Source organism: Protopterus annectens, chromosome 1.part2 (assembly GCF_019279795.1).
Source record: "Protopterus annectens isolate FY-2018-M chromosome 1.part2, PAN1.0, whole genome shotgun sequence".
In the NCBI taxonomy this organism is placed as follows: domain Eukaryota; kingdom Metazoa; phylum Chordata; order Ceratodontiformes; family Protopteridae; genus Protopterus; species Protopterus annectens.
Window position 1 is genome coordinate 726,538,909 of NC_056727.1, and position 27,724 is coordinate 726,566,632.

General features: G+C 44.1%; 1 protein-coding gene across 2 annotated transcripts in view; it reads left to right on the forward strand.

Moving 5' to 3' along the window:
• Positions 1-27,724, forward strand: part of FBXO28 (F-box protein 28) — a 428,974-nt gene that overhangs the window by 139,851 nt on the left and 261,399 nt on the right. For both annotated transcript variants that reach the window (XM_044058740.1, XM_044058730.1), the window contains exon 2: positions 10,345-10,454. In XM_044058740.1, coding sequence (XP_043914675.1) covers positions 10,345-10,454 — 110 coding nt within the window. The remainder of the gene's footprint in view (positions 1-10,344; positions 10,455-27,724) is intronic.

Below are 27,724 nucleotides of genomic sequence, written 5' to 3' on the forward strand. Positions count from 1 at the left end.
ATCGTATCACAGGGATACAGATTTCATTTCCACACTCTGCCAATAGCAAATGGTTGGCCAGATCTGCCAAAAAATCAATGGGCAGAGGCACAGAAACAGGTTACCTCCCTCATGGATATGGGGGCCATTCAGACAGTACCAGAACAGGAAAAAAGACAAGGTTTTTACTCGACTGTTCTTGGTACCTAGAAAGGACAACGCCTGGCAGCCAATACTGGATTTATCGATTTTGAACACATACCTGAGCATTCCAAAATTCAAAATGCTGACTTTGCAGCAGCCTCTGCCCATGCTGGGCAAGAATGCTTGGCTGGTGACATTAGACCTAAAAGAGGCATACCTGCATGCCCCAATAATACAATTGTACAGAAGATACCTCAGATTCAAGGCTGGCTTAATGCATTACCAGTTCTCTGCACTGCCCTTTGGCTTATCTACTGCACCCAGGGTCTTGTGCCTGGCACCAGTAATTGCATTTTGCAGACAAAAAACTATACAAATATATCCTTACTTGGACGATTGTCTCATTCAAGCAGAGAACAAGGACACTCTTCTTCGACACCTGGCGTTTGTGAAAAGGCTTCTAACATGCCTAGGGTACACAAATGAAAAGAAATCACAACTGGTACCCTCTCAAAAGATAACATTCCTGGGTGCAAGCTTGAATACAACTGCCCAGATGGCTTGCCTCACGTTAGACAAACAAAGGCAACTGACTGCTTACTTCAAACTGATGGCAACCAAAACCCAGTTATCTGCAAGACAAATTCTGCAAGCTCTGGGCTTCATGGCATCCTGCATACTACTGATTCCATATGCAAGACTGCATATGAGGAAACTTCAATGGTGCCTAAAAAGTTTATGGAGTCAACATTCTCGCAGTCTGGAAGCAATGATTCCTCTCATTCCCTGCCTGCAACAGGAGTTTCTATGGTAGGCAAAGGCATGTCACCAAAACAGAGGATGGGCCTTCACTCTTCCCCCTGCCAGCCAAACCTGAACAACAGATGCATCGGATTATGCCTGGGGGGGCCCACATGGCAGGAAGATGCATTCAGGGCATATGGACCCCAAAACAAATGCATCTACATATCAACCAGAAAGAGATGCTAGCTGTTCAAAATGGCCTAACAACCTTCAAGGACTTACTTCATCCAGGACAACTACTGATAAAGATGGACAACACCACAGTCATGTGGCATATAAACAAGTACAGGGGCGCACATACATACCCCCTTTGCAGATTAGCCATGGCACTGCGGGACACAGCTTTGACCTACCAAATACATCTTCAAGGTCAATTCCTGCCAGGAAAACAAAATACACTGGCAGACGATTTAAGCAGAAACCTTATGGATCCTCACGAGTGGAAACTAAATCCACAAGTCTTCAGCATGATAACAGAGAAATGGCAGAGCCCATACATAGATCTATTTGCCTCTCCTCGAAATTATCAATTGAAAAGATTCTGCACAAGGACTTATCACAGACAAGCATGGAAAGTGGACGCCCTATCCTTCAGTTGGAAAAACGTATCAGTTTACGCCTTTCCTCATCTGCCTCTTCTCCCCAAGGTCCTCCTAAAAGTCAGACAAGAGAAACCAAAGATGATACTAATTGCCTCGGACTGGCCCCACCAGTACTGGTACCCAGTCCTAAGGAACTTGTCTCAATACCCAACTTGGACTTTACCTCAAAGACCTCAACTACTGTCCCAGCAAAACAATCAGATCCTGCACAATCAACTACAGACACTGAACCTGGCAGCATGGCTGATCATGTAGTTATACAAACAACACCTCTCAGTAAAGCTGTGATGGATGTCATTTTGGAAGCCAGAAGGCCTAGTACTAGAAACTCTTATGCTGACAAATGGAAGAAATTCTGTGCTTGGAATCAAGCTCAAGGAACTGATACAGCAGAACCAAATATTCCTCAGATATTACAATACTTGACTGAGATGCTTGACAAAGGCCTATCTTTCTCATCGATTAAAATCCCTGCCTCTGCCATTTCGGCTCATTACAATACAGAGCCACCAATTTTTTCTCATCCTTTACTAAAGCAGTATCTTAGAGGAGCCAAAAATGTAAGGCCTCCTAGAAGATCAACATTACCTGCATGGGACCTCAATTTGTGTTGGAAAAGCTCACCCCAATTTGTGTTGGAAAAGCTCACTCTGCATCCATTTGAACCAGCTGCTACCGCTGATATAAAGTTCTTATCATGGAAAACAGCTCTGCTACTAGCAATTAATTCAGCAAGAAGAGTATCAGAGCTACAGGCCCTCATGGCTGTAGAGCCTTTTATCATATTTTACCCAGACGGGGGGTCTGAGGTAAATCCTACTTTTATGCCTAAGGTGGTTTCCAGTGTGGCTCTTAACCAAACAATTCATCTGCCAACCTTTTATCCAAATCCGCAGAACAAGGGGGAGAGAATTCTGCATTCCTTGAATGTACACAGGCAGCTAAGATTCTATTTGAGCAGGACTAAAGCTCTAAGAAAAACTGAGAAATTACTAGTGTCATATGCTGCAAGATCAGAAGGAAAGGCTATTATGAAGCAGACAGTTTCAAAGTAGATAAGCCAATGCATCTGTTTCGGCTACTTAAACCATGGTAAACCTGTGCCCAATGGCATTAGGTCTCATTCCACCAGAGCTGCAGCTACTTCAGCAGCCTTTCTCAGAGGAGTACCAACCAAAGACATTCTAGAGGCTGCTACTTGGAGTTCTGTTCACACCTTTACAAAGCATTATCATTTGCCTCTCTACTCTAAGTCCAGGGCAGGCTTTGCCACTGCAGTGCTGCAGGGCCTTATAGCCGCACCTAATGCTGTTTAGCTCCAGCCTGCCAACCATAGCTTTGGGATTCTACCCAAATGTAATGACTGCAACAGTGAAACATGAAGAACATAGTACAGTTGTGTACACTTACCATAAATGTAGATGTTCGAGTGTATTCACTGTTTTAGTCCAGGTTACCCTCCCGTCATCCCCCTGTCATTCATAGGTTCATAGATAGATACTAGGCTATCTGCCCTAGGGCATTTATAAGCCTAGCCAGAGTGTATTTGGCTTCCGCCTCCCTATTAGATTAGCCTACTGTGCCTCTGTAAAGTAGGTCACAGAAGGTACCTTTTTAAGATTAGTTTACTGTGCCTCTGTCTAGCAGGGACACAGAAGAGATCCCAGGGGTGAATTTGTGATTTCCCATCCATGCGTCCAGATTTCTCTTGAAGAGGGTCAGCGAGTAGCTATGTCTAACATGAATTGGGATTCTATTCCAGAGTGAGGGGAGCCTCTGGGAAATGAATCTGTCCCTCCAGCATGTCCTATTTATTTTTGTGCTGAGGTTTGGGTCTCTGGAGCGTGTAGCTCTAAGGGACTTTTTTGAGGTGGAGCATGTCCATTAATTCTGGGTTTGACATGGCTTTGTACGTCAGGCATAGATCGCCTCTGAGTAGGCGGTAAGCAATTGAGTAGAGCTGGAGTTTCTTTAGTCAAGCTGCATAGGACATCTGTTTGTAGCCCATGATCCTCTTGGTGAGGTACTTTTGGGGTCTCTCCAGTTACTGCAGGTGTCGGGTAAGGTACATCCCAAAAGGGGCATTGTATTCAATTATGGGCCTGATGAGTGGCGAGTAGAGGGGCGCAATGACCTCTCTTGATCTAGATGCGAACCCTTTCGTGATAAGGTGGGCTATATAGAAGGTCTTTCTAACCACTTTGGCAACGTGATTATCAAAGGAGAGATTACAATCTACGTTGGTCCCCAAATCTCTAATTACTTCTTCCGTACTTAATGGATTACCACGTATGTGGTAATTTGTGGGCACCTTGTTTTTCCCAAAGGCGATGACTATGCACTTTTTAGCATTTAGCTTGAGGCCGTGGCTCTGGCACCAAGCATCCGTCTCTGTGAGACCCTTTTGGAGGATGCTTGTGTCAGCTGGAGATTCGATTATGGCCCCCAGTTTGCAGTCATCTGCGAACTTTGTCAGCAATAATCCCCCCGTGTTAGCCTGAACCTCAGAGAAGTATATACCGAACAAGAGTGGTCCCAGAACTGAGCCCTGTGGGACGCCACTTTTAACTGGTTTGGATTTGGACATGACACCTGCGATTCTGACCATGTGGGTTCTATCTCTGAGCCAGTTTGTAACCCATCTTGTGATATAGGGGTTGATATTTAAGCTGGTAAGCTTATTTATGATGCCCGAGTGGGGTATTGTGTCGAAGGCTTTTGCGAGGTCCAGGTAGGCTGTGTGGACTACCTTGCCCTCATCTATGGCTTTGGTAACTGTTTCAAAGAAATCAACTAGGCTTAAGAGGCAAGATCTGCCCTTAACAAAGCCAAATTGGGTAGGGTCCAGTGTCTGGAGGCTCCCAATGTCTTTGTTTATGAGTTCCATGATAATATGCTCCATAGCTTTACAGACCAGACTAGTCAGGCTTATGGGGGTGATAGTTTCCGGGTCCTGTGGCACCACCTTTGTGGAGTGGGACCACTGTAGCTGTAAGCCATTCTTTGGGTACATATCCTGTAGTAAGGCTAAGTTTGAACAGTGACTTAATGTGAGGGTTTATTTCTTCTTGGAGCTCGTGTAAGACGCAGCCTGGGACACCGTCAGGTCCCATAGATGCTGTGTTTTTTGCTTTGGAGAGGGCAGCTTTCACCTGTGCATCTGTAATGTCAGGGAGGTTACATTCAGTTGGGATAGGCATTTGCTCCTTTGGGGGGGAAGGGGGGGAGACGTTTGCACTGAATCTGTCTGCCAGGATGTTTGCTATGTCCGTAGGTTCGGTATATTTTGTACTGTTATGCAACAATTCAGAGCATATCTGGGAGTTTCCGCCCATGTCCCTGACATAACTAAAGAAGGCCTTGTGATTATCTTTAGTGTCTAGAGCAATTTTTCTTTCGAAACTGGCCTTTGATGATTTTATGAGGGATCAAAGTTTCTTGCTAATAGTGATCAAAGATGCCTTCCCTTTTTGGGATTTTGCTCTGTCATGTAGTAGCTTCCTCCTTCTGTTGTATAGCTTATTTATGGCCAGGGTCCACCAGACCGGTTTCCTGTTTTTGGAGGAGTGAGTCTTGGTTTTATTTAGGATAGCATGATCCATGCATTCATGCAGGTGCTCATAGAATGCATTTGTAAAGGATTCTGCGGATTGGGCTGTATTATCCTCTGGCCCAGGGGCTTTGAAGGATTCCACCTCAGTCTTGAGAAGTGCAAAGTTGGCTTTTGAGAAATTCTTTACAGTGATTTCCTTGGCTGGGGGTGGGGACGGGATATGGATGTCCAGGGAAATTTGTTTATGGTCAGATCTTACCAATGAGGGGTTTACCTCTGGTGTGGAACATAGAGTCCCCATGTTGGTGATGACCAGGTCCAATATGTTGTTCCCTCTTTTGGGGAGTAGTGACCAGTTGTTCCATAACATTTGAGTTTATAAATTCAAGGAACCGTTGGGTGAGGGTGTTTGGGCTTGAGTAGTTTTCACAGTCAATGTTTGGGTAGTTGAAGTCACCCAATAACATAGTGTTTGGAGAGACCTTCATATTCTCCATTGTTCTCAGGAATGACAAGTGAGGTTCCTGTAATAGGGAGGGTGTTCTGTAGCAGGCTACAAACTGAAAGGCAGTTTTGCCCACTGTTAGTTGCACATGGATGGTTTCCGATGCTTCGTGCAGTGCCACTAACCTGGAGGTGTAGGTATCTTTGATGAATATAGATACTCCCCCCTCCTTTTGTGCTTTGGTCCGAGTTTTGGGGTAAACGATGGTATGAGTTATAACCTGGTAGTGCTGGGGTGCTCTCAGGAGCCTTGAACCAGGTTTCTGTTACTGCACAGACATCGATTTTCTCCATACTGAGAAGAGCCTCGAAAAGTGCATCTTGAGGTTTAGACTTCTGGCATTGAGCAGCATTACCTTTAGTTTTTTATCCTTGGATTGTCTATGGAGGTGGGTTTGTCCTTTGAGCCTTGCCTAAAAAAGGCACTATGGGGGTGGCAAGAGCCTTGGCCAGTATAATGGAAGCCTAGTGACAGGTGCAAGCCGTCCCTAGCGAAGCAACGTGGCTTGTCGAGCATGTCATCCTAGGCTGACAGACACTGGATCCCCTTTGAATGTCACCAGTACTTTAGCCAATTGTTGAAACTGATCATTTTGTCTTTCTCGGTGAGGGCAAGATGTTACTCAAGGTCAGGGTCATACCAGCCTGGGCTACATGGTCAGAGAGCTCCTCTGTGTCTCTTTTCATGTAGTCCAGGGAGGTACGACTCAGGTCATTCACACCAGCATGGACAATGATGGAGTCATACTTGTACTTGCTTTGGAGTGATCTGAGTGCTTGCGTTATGTGGCGGATCCTGGCACCAGACAGGCAGCTTACAGTGACCTTCTCCTTGTTCAGTCTGGTGAGCGGGACGTCAGTGTGCCGGACAATAGAGTCCCCTATAACAAGTGTATTTGGTGTGTTGTTCTGGAGTTTATCTTTCCTTCTCTACCTTCATCTACAAGCAAATACACCACATAGGTTGTAGAAGATAAAGTTTATATTGATGCATGTATATATATATATATATATATATATATATATATATATATATATATATATATATATATACACACACATATATTTTTGCTACCTTTTTGGGGGCACCTGACATCGGGGGCAAGAAAAACTAAAGAAAATGGCATCGGCTGCATGTTTTATACCCCTGACAACCTGACGTCCTGGAAGAGAAGACAGCAACCGACGCAGGACCTAAGACTTTGGAATTCAGGCCGACTGAGGGCAACCTGCCAGCAGATTACCCAAGTGTAATGAACTGCAACAGTGAATACACTCGAACATCTACATTTATGGTAAGCGTACACAACTGTACTTTCCCCTGGATTTTAAGGATATCTATCTCCATATCCCTATCTTCCCCTTTTCAGGAAGTTTTTACATTTCTATGTTGCTTTTTTGCATTTTCAGTTCTTTGCTTTGCCCTTTGGCCTATCTACTGCCCCAAGGGTCTTCATCAAATGCTTCGCTCCTGTGATTGCTTTTTATAGATTGAGGGGAATCCAGATCCTTCCTTACCTGGACAACCTTCTCATTCAGGCCTCTTCTCCAGAGATTTTAGTTCAGCATCTTCCCTTTGCTATTTGTCTCCTGCAAAGCCTAGGGGTTTACAGTGAATTTTCAAAAATCACTCCAGAATCCTTCTCAGGATCTTGTTTTTGTAGGGTGCAGGCTCCAGACTGTTCCAATGCTGGTGTCTCTGTCTCCTCCCAAGGCTTTAACTCTGATGCAGTCTTTCAATTCCTTCTTCATCTGGGCTCCATTACAACCAGGGAGTTTCTTAGGGCTCTGGGATTCACGGCTTCCACCATTCCTATGCTTCCTCTGCCCACGCTTCATATGAGAAAGCTCCAGTGGTTCCTGAAGTCAGTCTGGCTTCGACATTCTCATCCTTTGATTTTTCTGTTCCTCTTCTTCCATGTCTCAAGCTAGAATGCAAGTGGTGACTTCATCAGTTGTACCTCAACCAGGGCTTCCTTTTCAACCTTCAGTCCCCTCTCAGGAACTCTTTACAGATGCCTCAGAAATGGGATGGGGGGGGGGCCTCCTTCAGCCTCTGAAAGTATAGGGCCTTCGGTCTCTTCAACAAAAGAAAACCACATCAATATCAAAGAGATGAAAGCTCTTCTTCTGGCTCTTCATGCTTTTCATTCTCTTTAGTCCCATGTCCTCTGGCCTGGAAGGTGGATGCCCTCTCTCTTTTTCTTGGAAGGGGATGTTTCTTTATGCCTTCCCTCCCCTTCCCCTCATACTGAGGGTCCTGTTCAAGATATAGTAGGATGCTACCAAAATCTTGGTGTCTCCCTTTTGGCCCAGACAGCATTTGCTCCCTCTTATTCTACATTTAGTCAAGGGTAGTCATCAGAAGTTACCTCACAGAGTGGACCTACTCGGACAAGTCAAGGGATCTCTCATACATCCCCACCTGTACACTCTTCAAATGTTGTTGTCGGTGATAGGGTTTTGATCCCGCTTAGGCACCTTTTTTTTCTGAAGATGTGCTTTGGGTCTTGCAGGAGGCCAGGAAGCCCACTACCAGAAAATCTTATTTATCCAAATGGAAGAGATTTTCTGTCTGGTGTCTTTCTCGTAACCTGGATCCACTTACTATGGAAGTTCCTTTGGTTCTCTCTTTTTGTGTGAATTGCTCAATGCTGGGTTGGCATACTCTTCTGTTAAAGCCCACCTGTCAGATATTTCTGCTTGTCTGCCTTTGGCTCACCTTTGGCTTCTAGATTCGAGGTTAAACAATTTCTTAAAGGCGTCCTTCACATTAGGTCTCCAGTAAGCCTATTTCTCCTTCATGGGACCTTAATTTTGTTTTGGAAAGTTTGGCTTGGGCTCCTTTTCAGCCTGCAGCCTTCAACTTCTTTACAGCATTGTTATTGGAAGATTGTTCTTCTTTTGGCCCTCACCTCAGCCAGATGGGTGTCTGAGCTACAAGCCCTTATGGCTGTTCCTCCTCTTTTTTGTTTTTTTCATAAGGACATGGTGTGCTAATCCTTTTTTTTTATGTCCAAGTTGGTTAATGAGTTGTCTGTTGATCAGTCTTTTCATTTGCCCACCTTTTTCCCTTCTCCGCAATCTGCTAGGAAGAAGGTTCTTCACACCTTGGATTTGCATAGACAACTCTGATATTATTTGGATAAAAATAAAGCCATTCATAAATATGAGCAGCTTTTTGTTTCCTTTCATCCTAGGTCTTTAGATTTGGCTGTTTTCAAAACAAACCATTTCTTCTTGGATGTCTGAAGCCATTTCCTTTTGTTGTTCCTTTCATGGGAAAAGCCTCCCTTCTGTTAAGGCTCATTCTTCTAGGGCTTTGGCTTCTTCTGGTGATTTTTTTTCAAAGGTTTGGATACTAATTCTATTCCTGAGGCAGCTATTTGTGTTTCAGTGCATACTTTTACCAAGCAGTATAAGCTGGGTGTTGTTTCTAGGGCTAGAGCCAGTTTTGCCAGGGCTATCCTACATGACTTTCTTGAAGGCTCTGCTGGTTCTTCCTCTTCCTCCCAACTTTCTTCCTGAGCTTTTGTACTCTCCCTATTGTAAATGATACTGCAACAGTGATGTGTAGGGGACATAGTACAGTTGTGTAAAATCATAACATAACAGTAATATCCTTCTGTTCACTGTTGCAGTATTCGCTTCCTCCCTCCTCCCCCATTCGACTGTCGTTCCTGCTGGGGTTTTCAGTTCAGAGAATGCTATGTCACCTTTATGCCCTACATTATGCTTGGGGAGCATATGTGTGATGTATGGCATCCTTATTACAACCTAAAGGCTTTGGTATACTGGCCGGACATCAGGCTACCCTTGGCAGGGAATCCCTATTTTAAAGAATACTGCAACAGTGAAGAGCAGGATGTCTCCTGTTATGATAAGATTTTACACAACTGTACTGTCTGCATCCTAGCATTGAAAAAGTGCCACAGGCTCATATGGGTAGCTACTAGGTTTGCAGTCCAGGGGGCCATCAAGGAACCGCATCCAAATTCCGTATAGGTAGCTACTAGCCATGCAGTCCAAGGGACCATCAAATAGCCTCACCCAAATTCCATATAGGTAGCTACTAGACGTGCAGTCCAGACGACCATCAAGGAACCTCATCCAAATTCCATATAGGAAGCTATTAGGCATGCAGTCCAGGGGACCATTAAGGAGCCTCGCCCAAATTGCCAATTGCCCGAGAACACTGTCTGGTTAAGGGACTTGCTCAAGGTCATACAGTAGGCAAATGAAGGTGGAAATATTCAAACCCAGTAGTCTTAGCACAAGAAGCAAGGAACTCATTAACAAGCCAGAGCTTTATTCCTCTGCACTAACTGCCAGTTCTTATTAGTAATCCTGAAAAATGTGAACTTTTAGAAAGCCAGCAATGCTGCAACTGCTAGAATCTGTACTAGTTTACTTGTCGGTGTTGCTGTTGCTGCATTTCCTTTGCCATATTTTCAGAAAGTTGTTATGTATTTATTTTTACATGTTTGTGTTAAATTGTTTGTTGCATGCTGAATTTTGTTCTATGAAAGAAAATCTGTACTTCATTAGGAGGGGATGTAAATGGAAAGTAAATGCACACAGAGATGTATTAAGTAGTAATGCAGGTAGTTTGTTTTGTAAGAAATTTGAAACGTGCATTCACTGAAGTACTTCCAACTATTTTTTGATTATATTGTGTAAATTTTACATACAATATCTAGTGGTAGATTGTAGATTTGAGCAAATCATGTAACCATCAATGCTTCTGTTTTCTTTCAGATTTGTAAGCGAATGGACCAGATTTGCCAGAGAATGCTAACCCAGGGATATCTAAAGGTGGAACGATACTATAGCTTGTGTCAAAAGCAGGTTAAAGCCCAGCTTCCAAGGTAGGCACTTTGTGATATATCTGACATTTCCTTTCAATGATGAAACAGATCAGGAAAAGAGATTGAGCAAATTATTTTGCATTCCTTTAGTCTCATTATGAATCTTTCAGGTTGTTCTTTTGTCGCACTGTTTTTCTGTTGCACTTCAGTACCTCTGCACTCATCACTTCTTAATACACAGGCATTCTTAATTATCCTCCTCTTTTTTTTCCATTTATGATGATTATGTAATGATTCTTCCAGGCCAGCCACATTATCATCATCCTAGTAAAAGGTGCTTCAGATGTTCATTCATAAATCACTGCTGCAATAGCCATGGCGTTACGGGTTATATCCTGCCTATATTTTAACAGCCGGTCAGTTTCCAAAGCCTTGGACTACTTCTACACATGCACTCAGGCTGCTGGTTGCAAGAGCTCCATAGGGAGAAAATCAACTGCCTGGGTGCCAAAAGCTTCAGTGCTTTCTTGCCACCCTTAGAGAGAGTGCTGCTCTTACTGGCTAATGAGGACTGGCATGCGACTAACAGGCTTTCCATTGCAAGAAGGATACGTTCTTTGGGGGAAAACCTCCACAGTACTTTATTACTTTATTGTCTTTATATTACGTACTGGTTTCTGTGAGATGCATTGCAGTTTCTGTGAAACATTTTATTTTTAATGATTGTTTCATAACCAGCTGTTTACCTTTTACTCTTTATTTTTACTGTCTATGCTTATTGTAAACACTATTTTTGAAAAAAACTTATTCTTATTTTGTTGGATGTACTTTGTTTGATTAGGGGTGTTTGGGAACTGTCAGTGTGTATTTTGCTTGTGAACACTGGTTTTGACAACTTACCTGTCGCCATCTTATTCTAACTGTGTTAACCAAGAATTGGGCTTTTTTTTATGTCAGAACCATGAAACAGCTTAAAGGTCCCATGGTTTTACCTTCCACCAGACCCAAGAATAGAAAAACTTGCAAGGACCCTTACCAACACAATGAGCTCAGTGTGTGGCACAGCTGTAGGTGGGTGACTTTTGCTGTGACCATTACTGGTTCCTCAAACATTCACTCTTTTTCCTCCAAATCCCTCTGGTGTAGCCACTTCAGTCATTACAAACTAGTGGTCAGCCACATCCTCTGTGGTTGCTCACGTGCCTTTAGCTGTGCTAAGAGACTTTCTCTCTAGGGTGAAGTACCATCCATGAGTCATTTCCCCTTCTCTGGATGTCTCTATAAAAAGAAAACAAAAAGCTAAATGTTTATCTTCTTCAGAGTGCATTTCTGTCAATAAGGGAGATGTTTATTGCAGGCTTTTAAACATTTTTAATTATAACTAGAATTTTTGTGAAAAAAAAAATAGGTAATTTCCTCCATTTCTGAGGACTCCCTGTCTGATGAGCAGGATAAGGGATGAGGATAGGGCATCTTCTAGTTTAATGATAATCTCTTTTTCTCTCTGTCTTTGACAAGGATGGCAGAGTTGTTGACATGTTTGGGAAGAATTTTTTTTCTACCACTTTAGCCTTTAAAATTTTAGAATTTTAACTGATCAGGCTCACATGGTAAAGTATTGTTTGACTTCTTTTGACGTTAGGAGAAACATTACTGCTAGTTTTCCCTCTTCAGAAAGCAAGCCCTCTTTGAATTCTGTGAATGCTTCTATATCCCCAGTGACTAAGCATTCTTCAGAATATGATTGTGTTGAGTCTGTGACCAGAGCAGCAGCTTTTGCCTCTGTTGTGAGACTGTTTTGCATGGGTGCATACACATAACTTTTCTAAAGATGTTAAATCTTTAATTTTGACTTCTTTTGATAAGGTTTTGTTTGGTCTTTCTGCTATTCAGGTGCAAAAACATTTTGATGAAAGAGGGGAATTGATTGAAGGGTTACTCACATTTTTCAGTCCTCCTTCTCTAAGTGCGTGAAAACCTTTGCTTCAGACTCTTTTTTTTGTTTTTTTGCAGGATGCAAAACACAGTCTCAAGCTTCTAGCAAGCAGTGACATAAGAAAAAGTTGCAGGAAGGTTCAAAGGAAAAAAAAAAAGAGGGAGCCTTCCAGGAGGAAGGATTAATCCAGTAATTCTGAATGAGTATTGCTCCATTCTTTCTTTCCCAAACCTGTCTAAACCCTTGTTCTTCTCCTTCCCTTTTAACTTCAGGTTGCGTCAGTCAAATGGGATTTAAAAGTTGCTCTGGAGGATAGCAGATGGCAATGGGAACGCCTACCTCCTTTTCTTGGGATTTCCCTTATTGTCCAAATCAGATTTCACAGTCTCTCCAGTCATAAAACCAGTTCCCTCAGAACTGTGGGGACACATTTTTATTCAAGCATTTTTCTGATGCCAAAGAAGAATCACACTGGGAAACAACTTCTAGACCTGTCCTTTCTCATGTAGTGTGTGAAGGTTCCAGAATTCAAAGGGTTGTCCGTACAAACTCTTTTTCCTCTCATTATGAGTTTTTTGGTAATGTAGATTTGAAAGATACTTGTCATGACCATCCTGTTGTCATGTATTTCAGAAGTTTTCTAAGGTTTTCTATGTCTAGGTTACATTATTAGTTCTGTGCATTACCTCTCTAGGGGTGCTCACAAAGTGTCCAGCTCCTTTTGCAGACTGCTAGATATTCATATTTATCCTTATTTAGTTGAGTTTCTCAAAATGTCAGGAGTTAGCATTCCAGGTCAACATTTAACAAATCTTCCTTGAGTCCATTGTACAGGATAGTATTTTTAGGTTACCCTCTGGATACCTCCATGCAAAAGGCATTCCTTCCTCAAGAAAAATTAGACCTGTTTCTGAAACTGCTCCTGAGTTTCTCAACTCAGTCACAGACGTCAGCCAGGAAATATGTCAGGATTCTAGGTTTCATGGCATTATGAGTCATATGATTTCTTTTGCCAGATTACACATGAGAAATAATTAAATGGTTTCTAAAGACTGTTTGGTCTCAACATTTGCACCTCCTGACTTTTTAAAAGATTCCAGTGTTGGGCTTTGTAAACAGAACAGCATCTGTTTAGTGGGGGGACCACATATCTTTGAACACGGGTCTTGCATGTACTGTACAATCTGTAATAAATGCATTTGATTTTGCATGGGAAGCTGTCTCTATGAGATGGGCTACATATACAGAGGGACATCGGGTCCTACCTCTGCAGGCTGGCTGTGGTGGCTTTGGAGGTCACAATTCAGCACTGCTTAACCCTGCAAGCATCTTACATTCCATCAGAGCAAAATGTAATGGTAGACAAGCAGTACAGGACCAGGATAGACCCTCAAGAATGGAAATTGAATGAGGTAGTCTTCCAGGAATTGATCCTGTTGTGAAGAGCCCTTCAGTTAGATCTGTTTGCCTCCTTTCAAAATAGACAATTGAACAAATTCTGTACCAGGGTTCCTTGTAAGCAGGCCTGGAAAATGGATACTTTTTCCTTTCCTTGGATGAGAATGATGTTCATCATGCATACAGCTGCAGTAATCACATATGGGTTCTCTGCCGTCAGGCGGGTCCTCGGTCGACTGAATTCCAAAGTCTTGGTCCGGCGTCGGTTGTTGTCGCCTTCTTCCCTGACGTCAGTGCGACAGGGGTATACAAGTCACAGCCGACGCCATATTCTTCAGTCTTTTTTGCCGCGCGGTGCCCGAAGCAGAAGCAGTTCGCAAGTGCCAGTCGGCCAGCTCCTGAATTTACGAAAAATTGGAAACCGAAGTCTTCTTTAAAGCTAAGTACCCGCTAGAAACTTTTCTTGCCTCAGACCGATGTCAGACAAAGTTAACAATTGTATTTCTTGTGGGAAGCAAATACCGCATAAGGATTTCCATTCCCTCTGCATACCTTGTTTAGGCCCAGACCACGATGTCTCGGGCTGTGGCTTTTGTGCGACTTTCAATAAACGCACCATTAAGCGTCGGGCGGAGTTCGCCCAACATTATTTTGGTAAAGCCTTTGATTATAAAATGTCGTCGGATACTCCGACTACCGTTTTGTCCAAAAAACGCAAGGACAAAGACAGACACGTGAGGTCCGCGGTCTCCACCGACACCATGCCAAAACCGGCTACACGTGGTCCGGTTCTCAGCGAGACGCCTATGCAGTCCCTGACTACCGACGACACTTCCTTGGCGGTGTCTCCTGTACCCGAGACCGCTGGTACCTTGGCCCGTACTCAGACTACAACCACCAAAACCACTATTAGTGTTGAACCTCCTAATGGGGACAGGTCCACTTCCACCCAGGGTGTTTTTAGACCCTTTTCTTCCTTTTCCATTAAGGCCTTTACTAAGTCCAAATCAGCCATGCATCCCAAGAGGCCTGTTGCACAGGGCCCATCCCCAGGCCCCATGCCTAAAAAGCAGATGCTCAAAATGGCTGAGGATTTAATTACCCTTATCAGGGGCTCCCAGCCCCCTCAGAACAAGAGACCCAGAGTGGAGGAAGATTCCCCCTCTTCTGAACAGGGCTCCATTGTCTCAGAACATTCTGATGTAGAGGAACACTCGTACTCCCCTTATGAAGATTCTGATGCAGAACAGTCCATTCTTTCTGTATCTCCCCCAGAGGATTTTTCCTTTGGGGAAACCTTGCACACCTTGAGGGAGCACTTCCATTGGGAAGGCCAAGACTTTTCTGATTCCAAGAAAAGGCTTAGGGAATTTCTTTTGTTACCTCAACACAGACCTCTGGCTATACCTCCTGTCCTGGACATACTTGATGATGTTTACTCGGAGGCTTGTCTTAATCCGGATTCCCTGCCTCCTGCCCCAGTCAAACCTGACAGGTACTACAGAGTTTCTAATTCTCACCAATTTCTTTTCAAAAGCCATAATGCTGACCCTGAAACCATTTCTCAAGGCCCCAAGGGAATGAAAGCCTCTACTGCCAAGAATCCACTACCTTCAGAAAGAGAATCTAGATCCTTAGAAAGGTGGGGAAAAAGGTATACACCTCGGCCACCCTAGCCATGAGAGCTTTAAATTGTCAGTTCCATATGCTTAAATATCAGCAGTTTCTGTTATCACAATTAAGAAACAAAATGTCTCAACATGAACAACCAGATTTGAAGGAATTGCAGGATATGATGCATAGTGCAGACCAAGTGGGTAAACACACCTTACAATGTGGCTATGATGCCTTAGAGGCCTCTAGTAGAGCTGCTGTTACAGGATCAGTTATTCGTAGACATGCCTGGCTTAGGGAACAAAGCTTGCCTGATCATGTTAAAGCTAAACTGCTAGATGTGCCTTTACAAAAGGATGTGTTATTTGGTAATAATGCTGAGGAGATTATCCGAAAAATGGAAGAAAAAGCTAAATCTATGCAAACTGTCAAGGCCTTTCTACAGGTACACCCACCACGTTTTAGCAGAAATTGGCCTTCTAAAAACTGGTCCTTTCCAGCCACGGACAAGCCCCAAAGAGGTAGATACAGGCGCACAAGGGGCAGAGGACAATCTCAAGGATCATATAGAGGCAGACAATGGCAAACTCCAGCTCCAAGAGGTGGTGAGGAAAGTGCACAACAGTACAGAAAGCAAACCCAATGACTTCCTCCTTTTCCTGCCCAGCAACTCCCAGCTGGCAGCTCCCCTGGGAGGAACGCTGGCACTATTTACAAGAAATTGGCATATTATCACAACAGACAAATGGATCCTGGACATTATAAACCGAGGCTACAGATTTCATTTTCACACTCTTCCAAAAATGAGAGGCATGCCAAACCTGCCACACAATCAAAGGGCAGAGGCGCAAATACAAATTTCAAAACTCATGGAAATGAAAGCTATTCAAGAGGTTCCTACTCACGAACAAGGTCAAGGTTTTTATTCCAGACTTTTTCTGGTACAAAGAAAAGGAAACGACTGGAGACCCATTTTGGACTTATCCTTCCTAAATACATTTCTACTCGTACCAAAATTCAAGATGCTCACATTACAGCAGCTTCTTCCCATGCTGGGCAAGGAGTTTTGGCTGGTAACATTGGACCTCAAGGAGGCATACCTGCATGTCCCAATCAGACAAAGCTGCAGAAGATACCTCAGATTTCTTGCAGGTTCAATCCACTATCAATTCTCTGCATTGCCCTTTGGCTTATCTACTGCGCCCAGAGTATTCACAAAATGCCTGGCATCAGTAATTGCATACTGCAGACTTCAAGGAATACAAATTTACCCTTATTTGGACGACTGCCTGATCCAAGCGGACAGCAAGCACACACTTCTGGAACATCTGGCTTATGCAACACGGTTACTGAATTCTCTGGGATACACAATCAACAAAGAGAAATCCAGGCTAACACCATCTCAGAAAATAACTTTCCTGGGTGCCAACTTGGACACAAACACCCAGATGGCCTATCTTACGCCAGAAAAACAGGGGCAACTAACTCAGTACTTCAAAACACTAGCAAATTGTACCAGGCATACTGCAAGGAAAATCCTGCAGGCTCTGGGCTTCATGGCATCTTGCATTCTTTTAATCCCATGTGCAAAGTTGCATATGAGGAAACTTCAGTGGTACCTAAAAAGCCTATGGTCTCAACACAGCCACAGCTTGGAAACAATAATACCAATAATTCCCTGTTTGCAAAAGGAATTTCTATGGTGGGCCCAAGCATGCCAAATAAACACAGGCCTCCCATTCTGCAAGCCTCAAGCAAATCAAGTCATCACAACAGACGCTCAGATTACGCCTGAGGGGGCGCACATGACAGACAGGTGCATTCAGGGCAAATGATCCCAAAAGGAAAAGCACCTTCACATCAATCAAAAAGAAATGCTAGCAGTGATAAATGCAATTACAGCTTTCAAGGTCCTCCTGCATCCAGGACAATTACTTATAAGAACAGACAACACCACAGTAATGTGGTACATAAACAAACAAGGAGGAACACATTCATATCCCCTGTGCAGACTAGCCATGTCCCTTTGGAACTTGGCTCTGGAATGGCAAATCGAACTTCAAGCACAGTACTTGCCAGGTTTGGAAGACACGCTGGCAGACAGTCTAAGCAGAAATATGACAGATCCACACAAATGGAAGTTGCATCCACAGGTGTTTACAAAGATAATCCAAGCGTGGGGAAGGCCAGACACAGATCTCTTCACCTCCCACAGGAATCATCAACTAGAAAAGTTTTGTTCAAGGACCTTTCACCCAAAGGCCTGGAGAGTGGATGCCTTTTCATTCAGTTGGACAGGATGGGCAGTGTACGCTTTCCCACCTCTGCCTCTTCTACCCAAGGTGCTCTTGAAAGCAAGAGCAGACAGACCGAAGATGATACTGATTGCTCCAGACTGGCCAAGACAGCACTGGTACCCACTCCTATGGAGCCTAACACACATTCCTCCCTGGCCACTACCTCTAATACCTCTTCTGCTGACTCAGCACAGCTACAAAACTCTTCACAGTCAGCTGAAAACACTCAATCTCGCTGCATGGAAAATTCCTTAGCACCACAACAGACCCTACTCACCAAAGAGGTGCAGGATGTCATTCTGGAGGCCAAGAGGCCATCTACTAGGAAGACTTACTCCGCAAAATGGAAATGGTTTTGCTCTTGGAATGAGAAAAAAGGCCAGGACCCTAGAAAACTGAATTTGCCTCCGGTATTACAGTATCTAGCTGAGCTGCTGAACAGTGGACTTTCATTTTCCTCCATAAATATCCATGCCTTAGCCATTTCTGCAGAATTCAACACGGATCCACCGTTATTCTTTCACCCACTTTTAAGACAATTCCTCAGAGGGGCTAAGAATATAAGACCCCCAAGGAAACAACCAGTGCCAGCCTGGGATCTTAATTACATTCTAGAAAAATTAACATTGCCTCCCTTTGAGCCAGCTGCCTCAACAGATTTGCAATATTTGTCCTGGAAAACAGCTTTCCTTCTGGCCATTACCTCAGCTCGTAGGGTTTCGGAGCTACAAGCCCTCATGGCTGTACAGCCCTTTCTCATCTTCCATCAGGACAGGGTCTCCCTTCGAACCAACCCGTCATTTAGGCCTAAAGTGGTATCCAGGGTAGCTTTAAATCCAGCCATACACTTACCTACCTTCTACCCCAACCCCTCAAAACAAAGGGGAAAGGCTGCTACATTCCTTAGACATCCATAGACCGCTACGTTATTATTTGGACAGAACAAAGCCTTTCAGGAAATCTGAACAACTTTTTGTGTCCTATGCTGTAGGAGCTCAAGGGAGGCCTGTTACCAAACAGACAATTTTAAAATGGATAGGCCACTGCATACGATTCTGTTACTCCTATCATGGGAAACCTGTCCCTGTAGGCATCAGACCCCACTCCACCAGGGTCACAGATACCTCTACAGCCTTCCTCAGAGGAGTTCCTACCAAAGATATTTTGGAGGCAGCCACTTGGAGTTCTGTACATACCTTCACAAGACACTACCACCTGCCTTTATATTCCAAAACTAGAGCAGGCTTTGCTACTGCTGTGTTGCAGGGCATTCTGGCTCATCCCAGTTCCACCTAGTGCCTACCACCCTGTGCGTAGCTTTGGGATTATACCCATATGTGATTACTGCAGCTGTATGCACGATGGACATAGTACAGTTTTGTACCTACCATAAATGTAGATGTTAGAGTGCTAATACAGCTGCAGTACAGGATGTCCTTCAAGAATGCATCTGCAGTCCTTACATATGAGTTGTCCTGCCTCAGGCAGCCCTTCGGTCGGCCGGATTCCAAAGTCTGGGTCCGGCGTCGGCTGATGTCGCCCTTTCCCTGACGTCAGAGCACCTGGGGTATAAAAGCGTCAGCCAACGCCATCTTCCTCGGTCTTTCTTGCCGCGTGGTGCCCGAGGCAGAAGCAGTTCTCAAGTGCCGGTCTGCCAGCTCCTGTAATTCAGCTACCGAAGACTTCAAAAGCTAAGTACCCCATTGGGGACTCTTTCTTGCCTCAGCCGATGTCAGATAAAGTTAATAATTGCTTAACTTGTGGGAAACAAATACCTCATAAGGATTTCCACTCTTACTGCCTCCTGCCTAGGCCCAGACCACGACATCTCGGCCTGTTCAGCCTGTGCTTCCTTCAATCGATGCACTCTTAGGCGTCGGGCGGAGTTTGCAGAGGAAATTTTTGGGGCTAGTTTCTCTTACAATATGCCGTCTGAGACTCCGACTCCTCATTTAACCAAGAAACGGAAGGACAAGGACCGACGGACCGTGGTTTCGCTGAAACAGTGTCTCGGCTGAAACTGAGTCCTTGGTACTTCCGACCACCGAAACTGCTCAACCGACAACCTCGGCCCCGGAGGCCCCTACTGAGTTGGTTATTGAATTTCCTTCAGAAACTGGTGTCCTGGAAACTTCCGACACCATTCCTCTACATCCTATTTTGGGTTATCCTCCTATGGTGTATTTGCTTGCAACTACTCTTTTTTGATAACATTGCATTGCTTGAATATATTTACATATATATATATATATATATATATATATATATATATATACATATAGCTATATAATTTATGTATTGCCTTCCTTTTGGGAGCACCTGACATCTGGGGCAAGAAAGACTGAAGAATATGGCGTCGGCTGTGACTTATATACCCCTGTCGCACTGACGTCAGGGAAGAAGGCGACAACAACTGACGCCGGACCAAGACTTTGGAATTCGGCCGACCGAGGACCCACCTGACGGCAGAGAACCCATATGTGATTACTGCAGCTGTATTAGCACTCGAACATCTACATTTATGGTAGGTACAAAACTGTACTTTTCTGTATGTCTTTTTTGCCTTTCCACTGATATCCAGAGTCATTCTGAACATTCAGAAGGAATCTTCAAAGATCATTGCAGTCATTCCTTCTGGTCCATGCAGCAGTGAGTCTCCCTTCTTATAGAACTGGCCAAGAGAAATTACCTCGTACTTCCTAACATTGTGGATCTGCTTATACAAGGCAGGTGGAGTTTGACAAGCCAAATTCTCAAACAACTTCACCTGAATTCCTGGATGATTCAGTTTTAATACCTTTTAGGCACATTTTTTTTCTGATGACATGCAGCAGGTGTTAAAGGAGACAAGGAAACCTGCTTGTAGGAAGTCTTGTAGTGGTACTTGGGAGAGATTTGCTAGTTAGTGACACACTAGCATCCAGAACCCATTCCGGGTTTCTGTACCACTGGTTTTGCCATATTTGTGTGAGTTACTATCCTCTGCCTGTCTTATCCATCTGTCAAGGTTAATCTTTTAGCCATTCCAAGTCTACCTATAAATCCCCCTCTTCTTTCTCAGTCTTTGATCAAGCTGTTTTTGAAGGGGGGGGGGGTTACTTGTAAAACTACCTAGGAAATGAGTGACACCTACTTTGGGTCTTAACTTTGTTCATAGGTTCATAGGTTCATACTAGGCTATCTGCCCGAGGGCATTTACAAGCCTAGCCCATCGTTTTGTGGCTTACGCCACCCCTTTAGTATGGGGAACTATACCCATTATTTTGCTGTGCCTCTGTCGAGCAGTGACACTGAGGTAATCCCTGGGGTATATCTGCGATCTCCCATCCATTGGTCAAGATTTCTCTTGAACAAGGCCAGCGAGGTGCTCTGCCTCACATGTACCGGGATTTTGTTCCACAGCATAGGGAGTCTTTGGGTGATGAATCTATCCCTCCAGCACGTCCTATTAATAGCCGTGTCGAGGTTTAAGTCTCCCGCCCTTGTGGCTCTGATGGATCTAGATTTTTGAGGTGAAGCATATTCATCAAATCTGGGTTTGACATGGCCTTGTATGTTAGGCAAAGGTCACCTCTGAGACTGAATAGAGCTGGAGTTCTTTCAGTCGGGCAGCATAGGATAGATTTTGAGACCCTTTATCCTTTTGGTGAGGAACTTTTGTGGCCTCTCCAGCTGCTGCAAGTGTCGGGTCAGATACATTCAATGGGGCATTGTACTCAATCATTGGTCTGATGAGTGATGAGTAAAGGGAGACTATAACCTCCCTTGATCTAGATGAGAATCCCTTCATGATAAGGTGGGCAATGTAGAAGGTCTTCCTAACTACTTTAGCTACATGGGTGTCGAATGACAGACTACTATCAACCTGGGTCCCCAGGTCCCTGATAACTTCTTCTGTGCTCAGTGGATTGCCACCTATTTGGTAGCTAGGGGTAACCTTGTTTTTCCCAAGGGTATGACTATGCATTTTTGGCATTTAACTTTAGGCGTGGCTCTGGCACCAGTTATCCGCTTCTGTGAGACCCTTCTGAAGGATATCTGTGTCAGATGTGTTTTCTACTATGGCTTCAGTTTGCAGTCATCTGCAAACTTTGTCAGCCATAACCCTCCTGTGTTTGCTTGTACTTCGAAAAGTAGATGCCAAACAAGAGTGGGCCCAGGACTGAGCCCTGTGGGACACCACTTGTGACAGGCTTTGAGTCTGACATGGCGCCAGCAACTCTGACCCTGTGGGTTCTGTCACTCAGCCAGTTTGCAACCCATCTTGTGATGTATGGGTTAACATTTAAGCTGATGAGTTTTTCAGTGATACCCAAGTGGGGTATTGTATCGAAGGCCTTAGCCAGATCGAGGTAGGCTGTATGGACTGCCTTTCCTCATCAATGGCTTTGGTGACTGTTTCAAAAGTCAACCAAGTTTAAAAGGCATGATCTGCCTTTGACAAAGCCAAACTGGGTTGGATCCAAAGTCTGCAAATTCCCTATGTCTTTATTTATGAGGTCCATTATGATCCTCTCCATGGCTTTGCAGATAAGGCTTGTCAAGCTAATGGGCGTAATTTCCAGGGTCGGTGGAGGCACCGCTTTGTGAAGTGGGACCACAGTTGCAGTGCCACTCCTGGGTAATGATCCAGAGGTAAGACTTTGATTAAACAGCTGTCCTAGCTGTGGGTTTAATTCTCATTGAGTTCGTGGAGCACACAGCCGGGACACCATCAGGTCCCATGGATGCTGTGTTTTTGCTTTGGAGAGAGCAGTTCTCACTTGGGCTGGAGATGTTTGGGGCTGCAATCGCTTGGTATAGATATCTCCTTTGGGGAGGGGGAAGTTTGCACTGAACCTGTCAGCCAGTATGTTGGCAATGTCTGTAGGATCAGTAATCTTCACATCATTTTGAACTAGTTCTGAGCATATCTGGGAGTTTCCTCCCAGGTTTCTAACATAGCTAAAGAAGGCCTTATGATTGTCTTTTGAGTCTTTAGCTATTTTTCTCTCAAAATTTGCTTTGGATGATTTTATGAGAGCTCTTAGCTTTTTACTTATAGTGATCAAAGGTGTCTTACCTTTTAAGGATTTTGCTCTATCTTGTAGTAGCTTCCTCCTTTTGTTGTAGAGTTTGTTTATGGCTGGGGTCCACCAGACTGGACGCTTGCCTTTGGTACAAAGAGTCTTTGTTTTGCTTGGGATTGCCTTATCCATGCAGTCCTGCAGGTGCTGGTAGAAGGCATTTGTAAGTGATTCAGCGGCTTGAGTACTGTTTTCCACTCGGGGCCTTAAAGGAGACCACACTAGTCTTTAGAAGTGTGAAGTCGGCTTTTGAGAAGTTCTTTACTGTGGTCTTTTTTATTTCAGGTGGGGGTGTTGTAAAAGTTAACTTTGTCTTCTTTTGAACCAGCTCATCAGGCTGATTTACAGTTCATTACTTGGAAGACTGTTTTAATTGTTCATTTGACATCTGAGTTGCAAGCTCCTTATGATAGGTTATCCCTATATAGTGACAGGGTTGCTTTGAAATTACTTTAGGTGTAAATGAAGGATTTGTTCTTAGTGTTTACCTTGATGTCAAGCCATCAGTCTCCCTGTATTCTTTCCAGAGCCTAAAACACAGGAATAAAAGATTTTTCAGATTCTGGATGTGCCTAGACAACCCTGGTATTACATTCACAGAACTAAATCCTTTAGGTTAGCTAGTCAGCTATTTTATTTCCTATGAGTGGAAGAAAAAAGAGCAGCACATGTCAAAACAGACTATTTATTTCTAGATGGTTGTCCTTAGCTATTGGTTTTTGCTGTTCATATTGTAATAAGACAGTTACAAGCAGTGTCAAAGCTACAGCATAAGATACTTACAAGCAGGGCCAAGACTCATTCTACCAGCTCTTTGGCTACCTTGATAGTTTATTGGAAGGAGGTGGGTAGAGTCATTCTTGAGGTAGTGACTTGGTCCTTTGTACATATATTTACAAAGCAGTATAAATTAGATTCCTTTTCCAGGTCTGAAACAGCCTTTGCTAGATCCATATGTCAGGGACTTCTGGACTCTCATCTTTTGTCCTCTCAGTCTGCCTAAGCTATGTCCATGTTCCCATATAGCTAAGGCTACTGCAGTAGTGATTTATTAATGAACATAGTACAGTTATGTAAATAATCCTAGAGGAACAGTATATGTTTGATTACATCACTAATGCAGTAGCTGCTCCCTCCCTCACCCCCATTCCCCTTTTTGTGTAGGGTAAGGATCTGTGCATGTATACATAACTATCTTTCTTATCAGGACCATAGCCTCCTTTTTTCAGTTGACAAGAAAGTCCTGAAAATTTTGGCTTCCAGGCTGCTAGTTTTCACCCAGTGGTACTCCTACAACCAGCAGTCTGGGTACATATGAGTAAGGAGCCCGGGGCTTTGGAAGGCTGTCCGGCTGTTGTATCCTAGGCAGGATGCAACCAGTGTAGCCAAGGCTACTGCAGCAGTGATTTAATCTAACATCTACTGATGTTCTTCGTGTTTCACTGTTGCAGTCGTTACATTTCAGTTATCCTGCTGGCAGGTTGCCCTCAGTCGGCCTGGATTCCAAAGTCTTGGGTTCTACTTCGGTTGCTGTCACCTCTTCCCTGACGTTGGGTCGTCAGGGGTATAAAAGATGCAGCCAACGCCATTTTATTCAGTCTTTCCTGCCGAGTGGTGCCCGAAGCAGAAGCAGTGCGCAAGTGAAGGTCGGCCGACTCCTGAGATTTTCGTGTTCGAGTTTCAGATCCGAAGTCTTCATTAAAAGCTAAGTACCCCATTGGGGAAACTTTTTTCTTGCTCCAGACCAATGTCAGAAAAAAGTTAATAATTGTATTTCTTGTGGGAAGCAAATACCTCATAAGGACTTTCATTCTTACTGTATTCCTTGCCTAGGCCCTGAAAGCAATGTTGCTAGTTGTCGGTTTTGTGCTAGATTTAACCAATGCACTATTAAGCGTCGGTACGATTTTGCATTAAGCTATTTTGTGTGAAGATTTAATTATACAATGTTGTCGGATAGCCATCCGGCTACTGGAGTTCACAAAAAACGCAAAGAAAAAGACAGGCAACCGAGGTCCAAAACTGACGATGAAGCTTCTCCTAAGCAAGTCGCCGGTTCTCAGTGAGGCGCTTTCACAGCCCATGATGACCGCTACTTTAGAGTCGCAGGCCGCTACCGACTCCCATGTGGAGTTGGCCAGGCCGCTGGAAACTCAAGGTATTGAGCCTCTGAGATTATTCCCTCAGATGAGTCCGGAGCTGCTGAGCAGGCATCAGCTTCTGAGGGTGTATTCGGACCTAAACAATTATATATTAAACCGACTTCAAAGACTAAAACACCTTTAAAGGCAAAGAAACAAGTTCACCAACCACAAGGACAGGCCTCCATGCCCAAAAAGCAGATGCTCAAAATGGCCGAAGACTTAATTACCTTGATCAGGGGTTCCCATCCCCCTCCTGATAAGAGGCCTAGGCAAGAGACAGACTATGAATCTTCAGATCAGGTTTCCATTTCTTCTGATTCCTCTTCTGATCAGGAATATTCTCTTCCCCCCATAAGGATTCTGATGCTGAAGAATCAATTCCTTCAGCTTCTCCTCCTGAGGACTACTCTTTTGGGGAAACCTTGCATACCATGAGGGAGCACTTCCACTGGGAGAGCCAAGATTTTTCAGAATCTAAGAAAAGGCTCAGAGACTTCCTTCTACTAACTCAACACAGGCCTCTAGGTATTCCACCTGTGTTGGACATTGTTGATGATATGTTTTCGGAGTCTAGTCTGACCCCTGACTCTTTACCTCCAGCTCCTGTTAAGCCGGACAGATACTACAGGGTCCCTGACTCTCATAAATTCCTTTTCAAAAACCCTGCTGCAGACCCAGAAACTATTTTTCAGGGTCTGAAAGGGGTCAAGGCTTCTACTGCAAAAACCCTACCCCCTCTGACAGGGATTCTAGGGCACTGGATAGATGGGGAAAAAAGATTTACACATCTTCTACTTTGGCTATAAGGGCCTTAAATTGCCAGTTTCATATGCTCAAATATCAGCAATATACCATGACACTGCTTAAACAGAAAATGATGGCAAATTCTGAATGTGCAGAAAACAAAGAAATGCAGGATTTATTGCATGCAGCTGAACAAGTTGGAAAGCATACTTTGCAATGTGGGTTTGATTCTCTGGAGGCCTCCTGCAGGGCCGCAGTTATGGGTTCTGTCATTAGGAGGCATGCTTGGTTAAAGGAACAAAATCTGCCTGACCATGTTAAAGCTAAATTATTAGATGCTCCTTTACAACATGATACCTTGTTTGGTGTTAAGGCAGAAGAGGTGTTAAAGAAAATGGAGGACAAAGCTAAATCTATGCAAATGGTCAGGGATTTCTTACAGGTACAGCCACCTAGATTTAGCAGACACTGGCCTATAAAGAATTAGTCCTTTCCAGTCTCAGGCAGACCTCAAAGGGGCAGATCCACATGCTCTAGAGTCAGATCACAGCCACAGGGATCCTACAAGTCTAAGCAGTGGAGTGCTTCTACCTCCAAAGGTGAAGAGGACAAAGCACAATCGTACAGGAAACAGTCCCAATGATTTCCCCCTGCCTGCACCAAGCACTTATCTTCTGGAAGCACCGTTAGGGGGAAAACTAGCACTTTTTTCTCAAAATTGGCACATCATAACCCAGGACAAATGGGTTCTAGACAGAGTCACAAGGCTACAAGTTTAATTTCCATACCCTGCCAAGGGCAAGCTGTTGGCCAGACCTGCCAAAAAAATCAATGGGCAGAGGCTCAAAAACAAGTCGCAGCTCTCATGGACATGAGGGCTATTGAAAAAGTGCCACAGCAAGAGCAGGGACAAGGATTTTACTCAAGACTGTTCCTCGTACCGAGAAAGGACAAAGCATGGAGACCAAAACTGGACCTATCTATTCTAAACACTTTCCTGGATATACCAAAATTCAAGATGTTGACCTTACAGCAGCTTCTGCCCATGCTGGGCAACAAGGCTTGGCTCGTGACTTTAGACCTAAAAGAGGCATACCTGCATGTCCCAGTCAGACAATCCTGCAGAAGATTCCTCAGATTCAAGGCTGGCACAAAGCATTACCAATTCTCTGCACTGCCCTTTGGCTTATCTACTGTGCCCAGGGTCTTCACAAAGTGCCTGGCACCAGTAATTGCTTACTGCAGACAAAGAGGAATACAAATATATCCTTACTTGGACGACTGCCTCATACAAGCAGAGAACAAGGATATTCTACTACAGCATCTGACGTTTGTGATAAGACTTTTAACATGCCTAGGGTACACAGTCAACAAAAAGAAATCAAAACTAGTACCCTCTCAAGATATAATATTCCTGGGTGCAAGCTTAAGTACAACTGCCCAGATGGCTTATGTCACTCCAGACAAACAAAGGCAACTGACTACCTATTTCAAGGAAGTGGCAACAAAGGCCCAGTTATCTGCACGAAAAATTCTGTAGGCTTTGGGCTTCATGGCATCCTGCATCTTACTAATTCCATATGCAAGACTGCATATGAGGAAAATTCTGTGGTACCTAAAAAGTGTCTGGACACAACATTGCCACAGTCAGGAAACAATGATTACTCTAATTCCCTGCCTGCAGCAGGAGTTTCGATGGTGGACAAAGGCTTGTCACCAAAACAAGGGACAGCCATTCTCACTACCCCCAGCCAGGCAGAGCCTAATGACGGATGCTTCAGATTATGCCTGGGGGGCACACATGGCAGGAAGAGGCATTCAGGGCACCTGGTCCACAAACCAAAAGCATCTACATATCAATCAAAAAGAGATGCTAGCTGTTCAAAATGCCCTGACAGCCTTCAAGGACTTACTTCATCCGGGACAACTACTGATAAAGACAGACAACACCATGGTCATGTGGTACATAAACAAGCAGGGGGGCACTCATTCTTACCCCTCTGCAGACAAGCCATGGCTTTATGGGACACAGCATTAACTTACCAAGTACATCTGCAGGCACAATTCCTGCCAGGAAAGGAAAATACTCTGGCAGACAAACTAAGCAGAAACCTCATGGATCCCCAGGAGT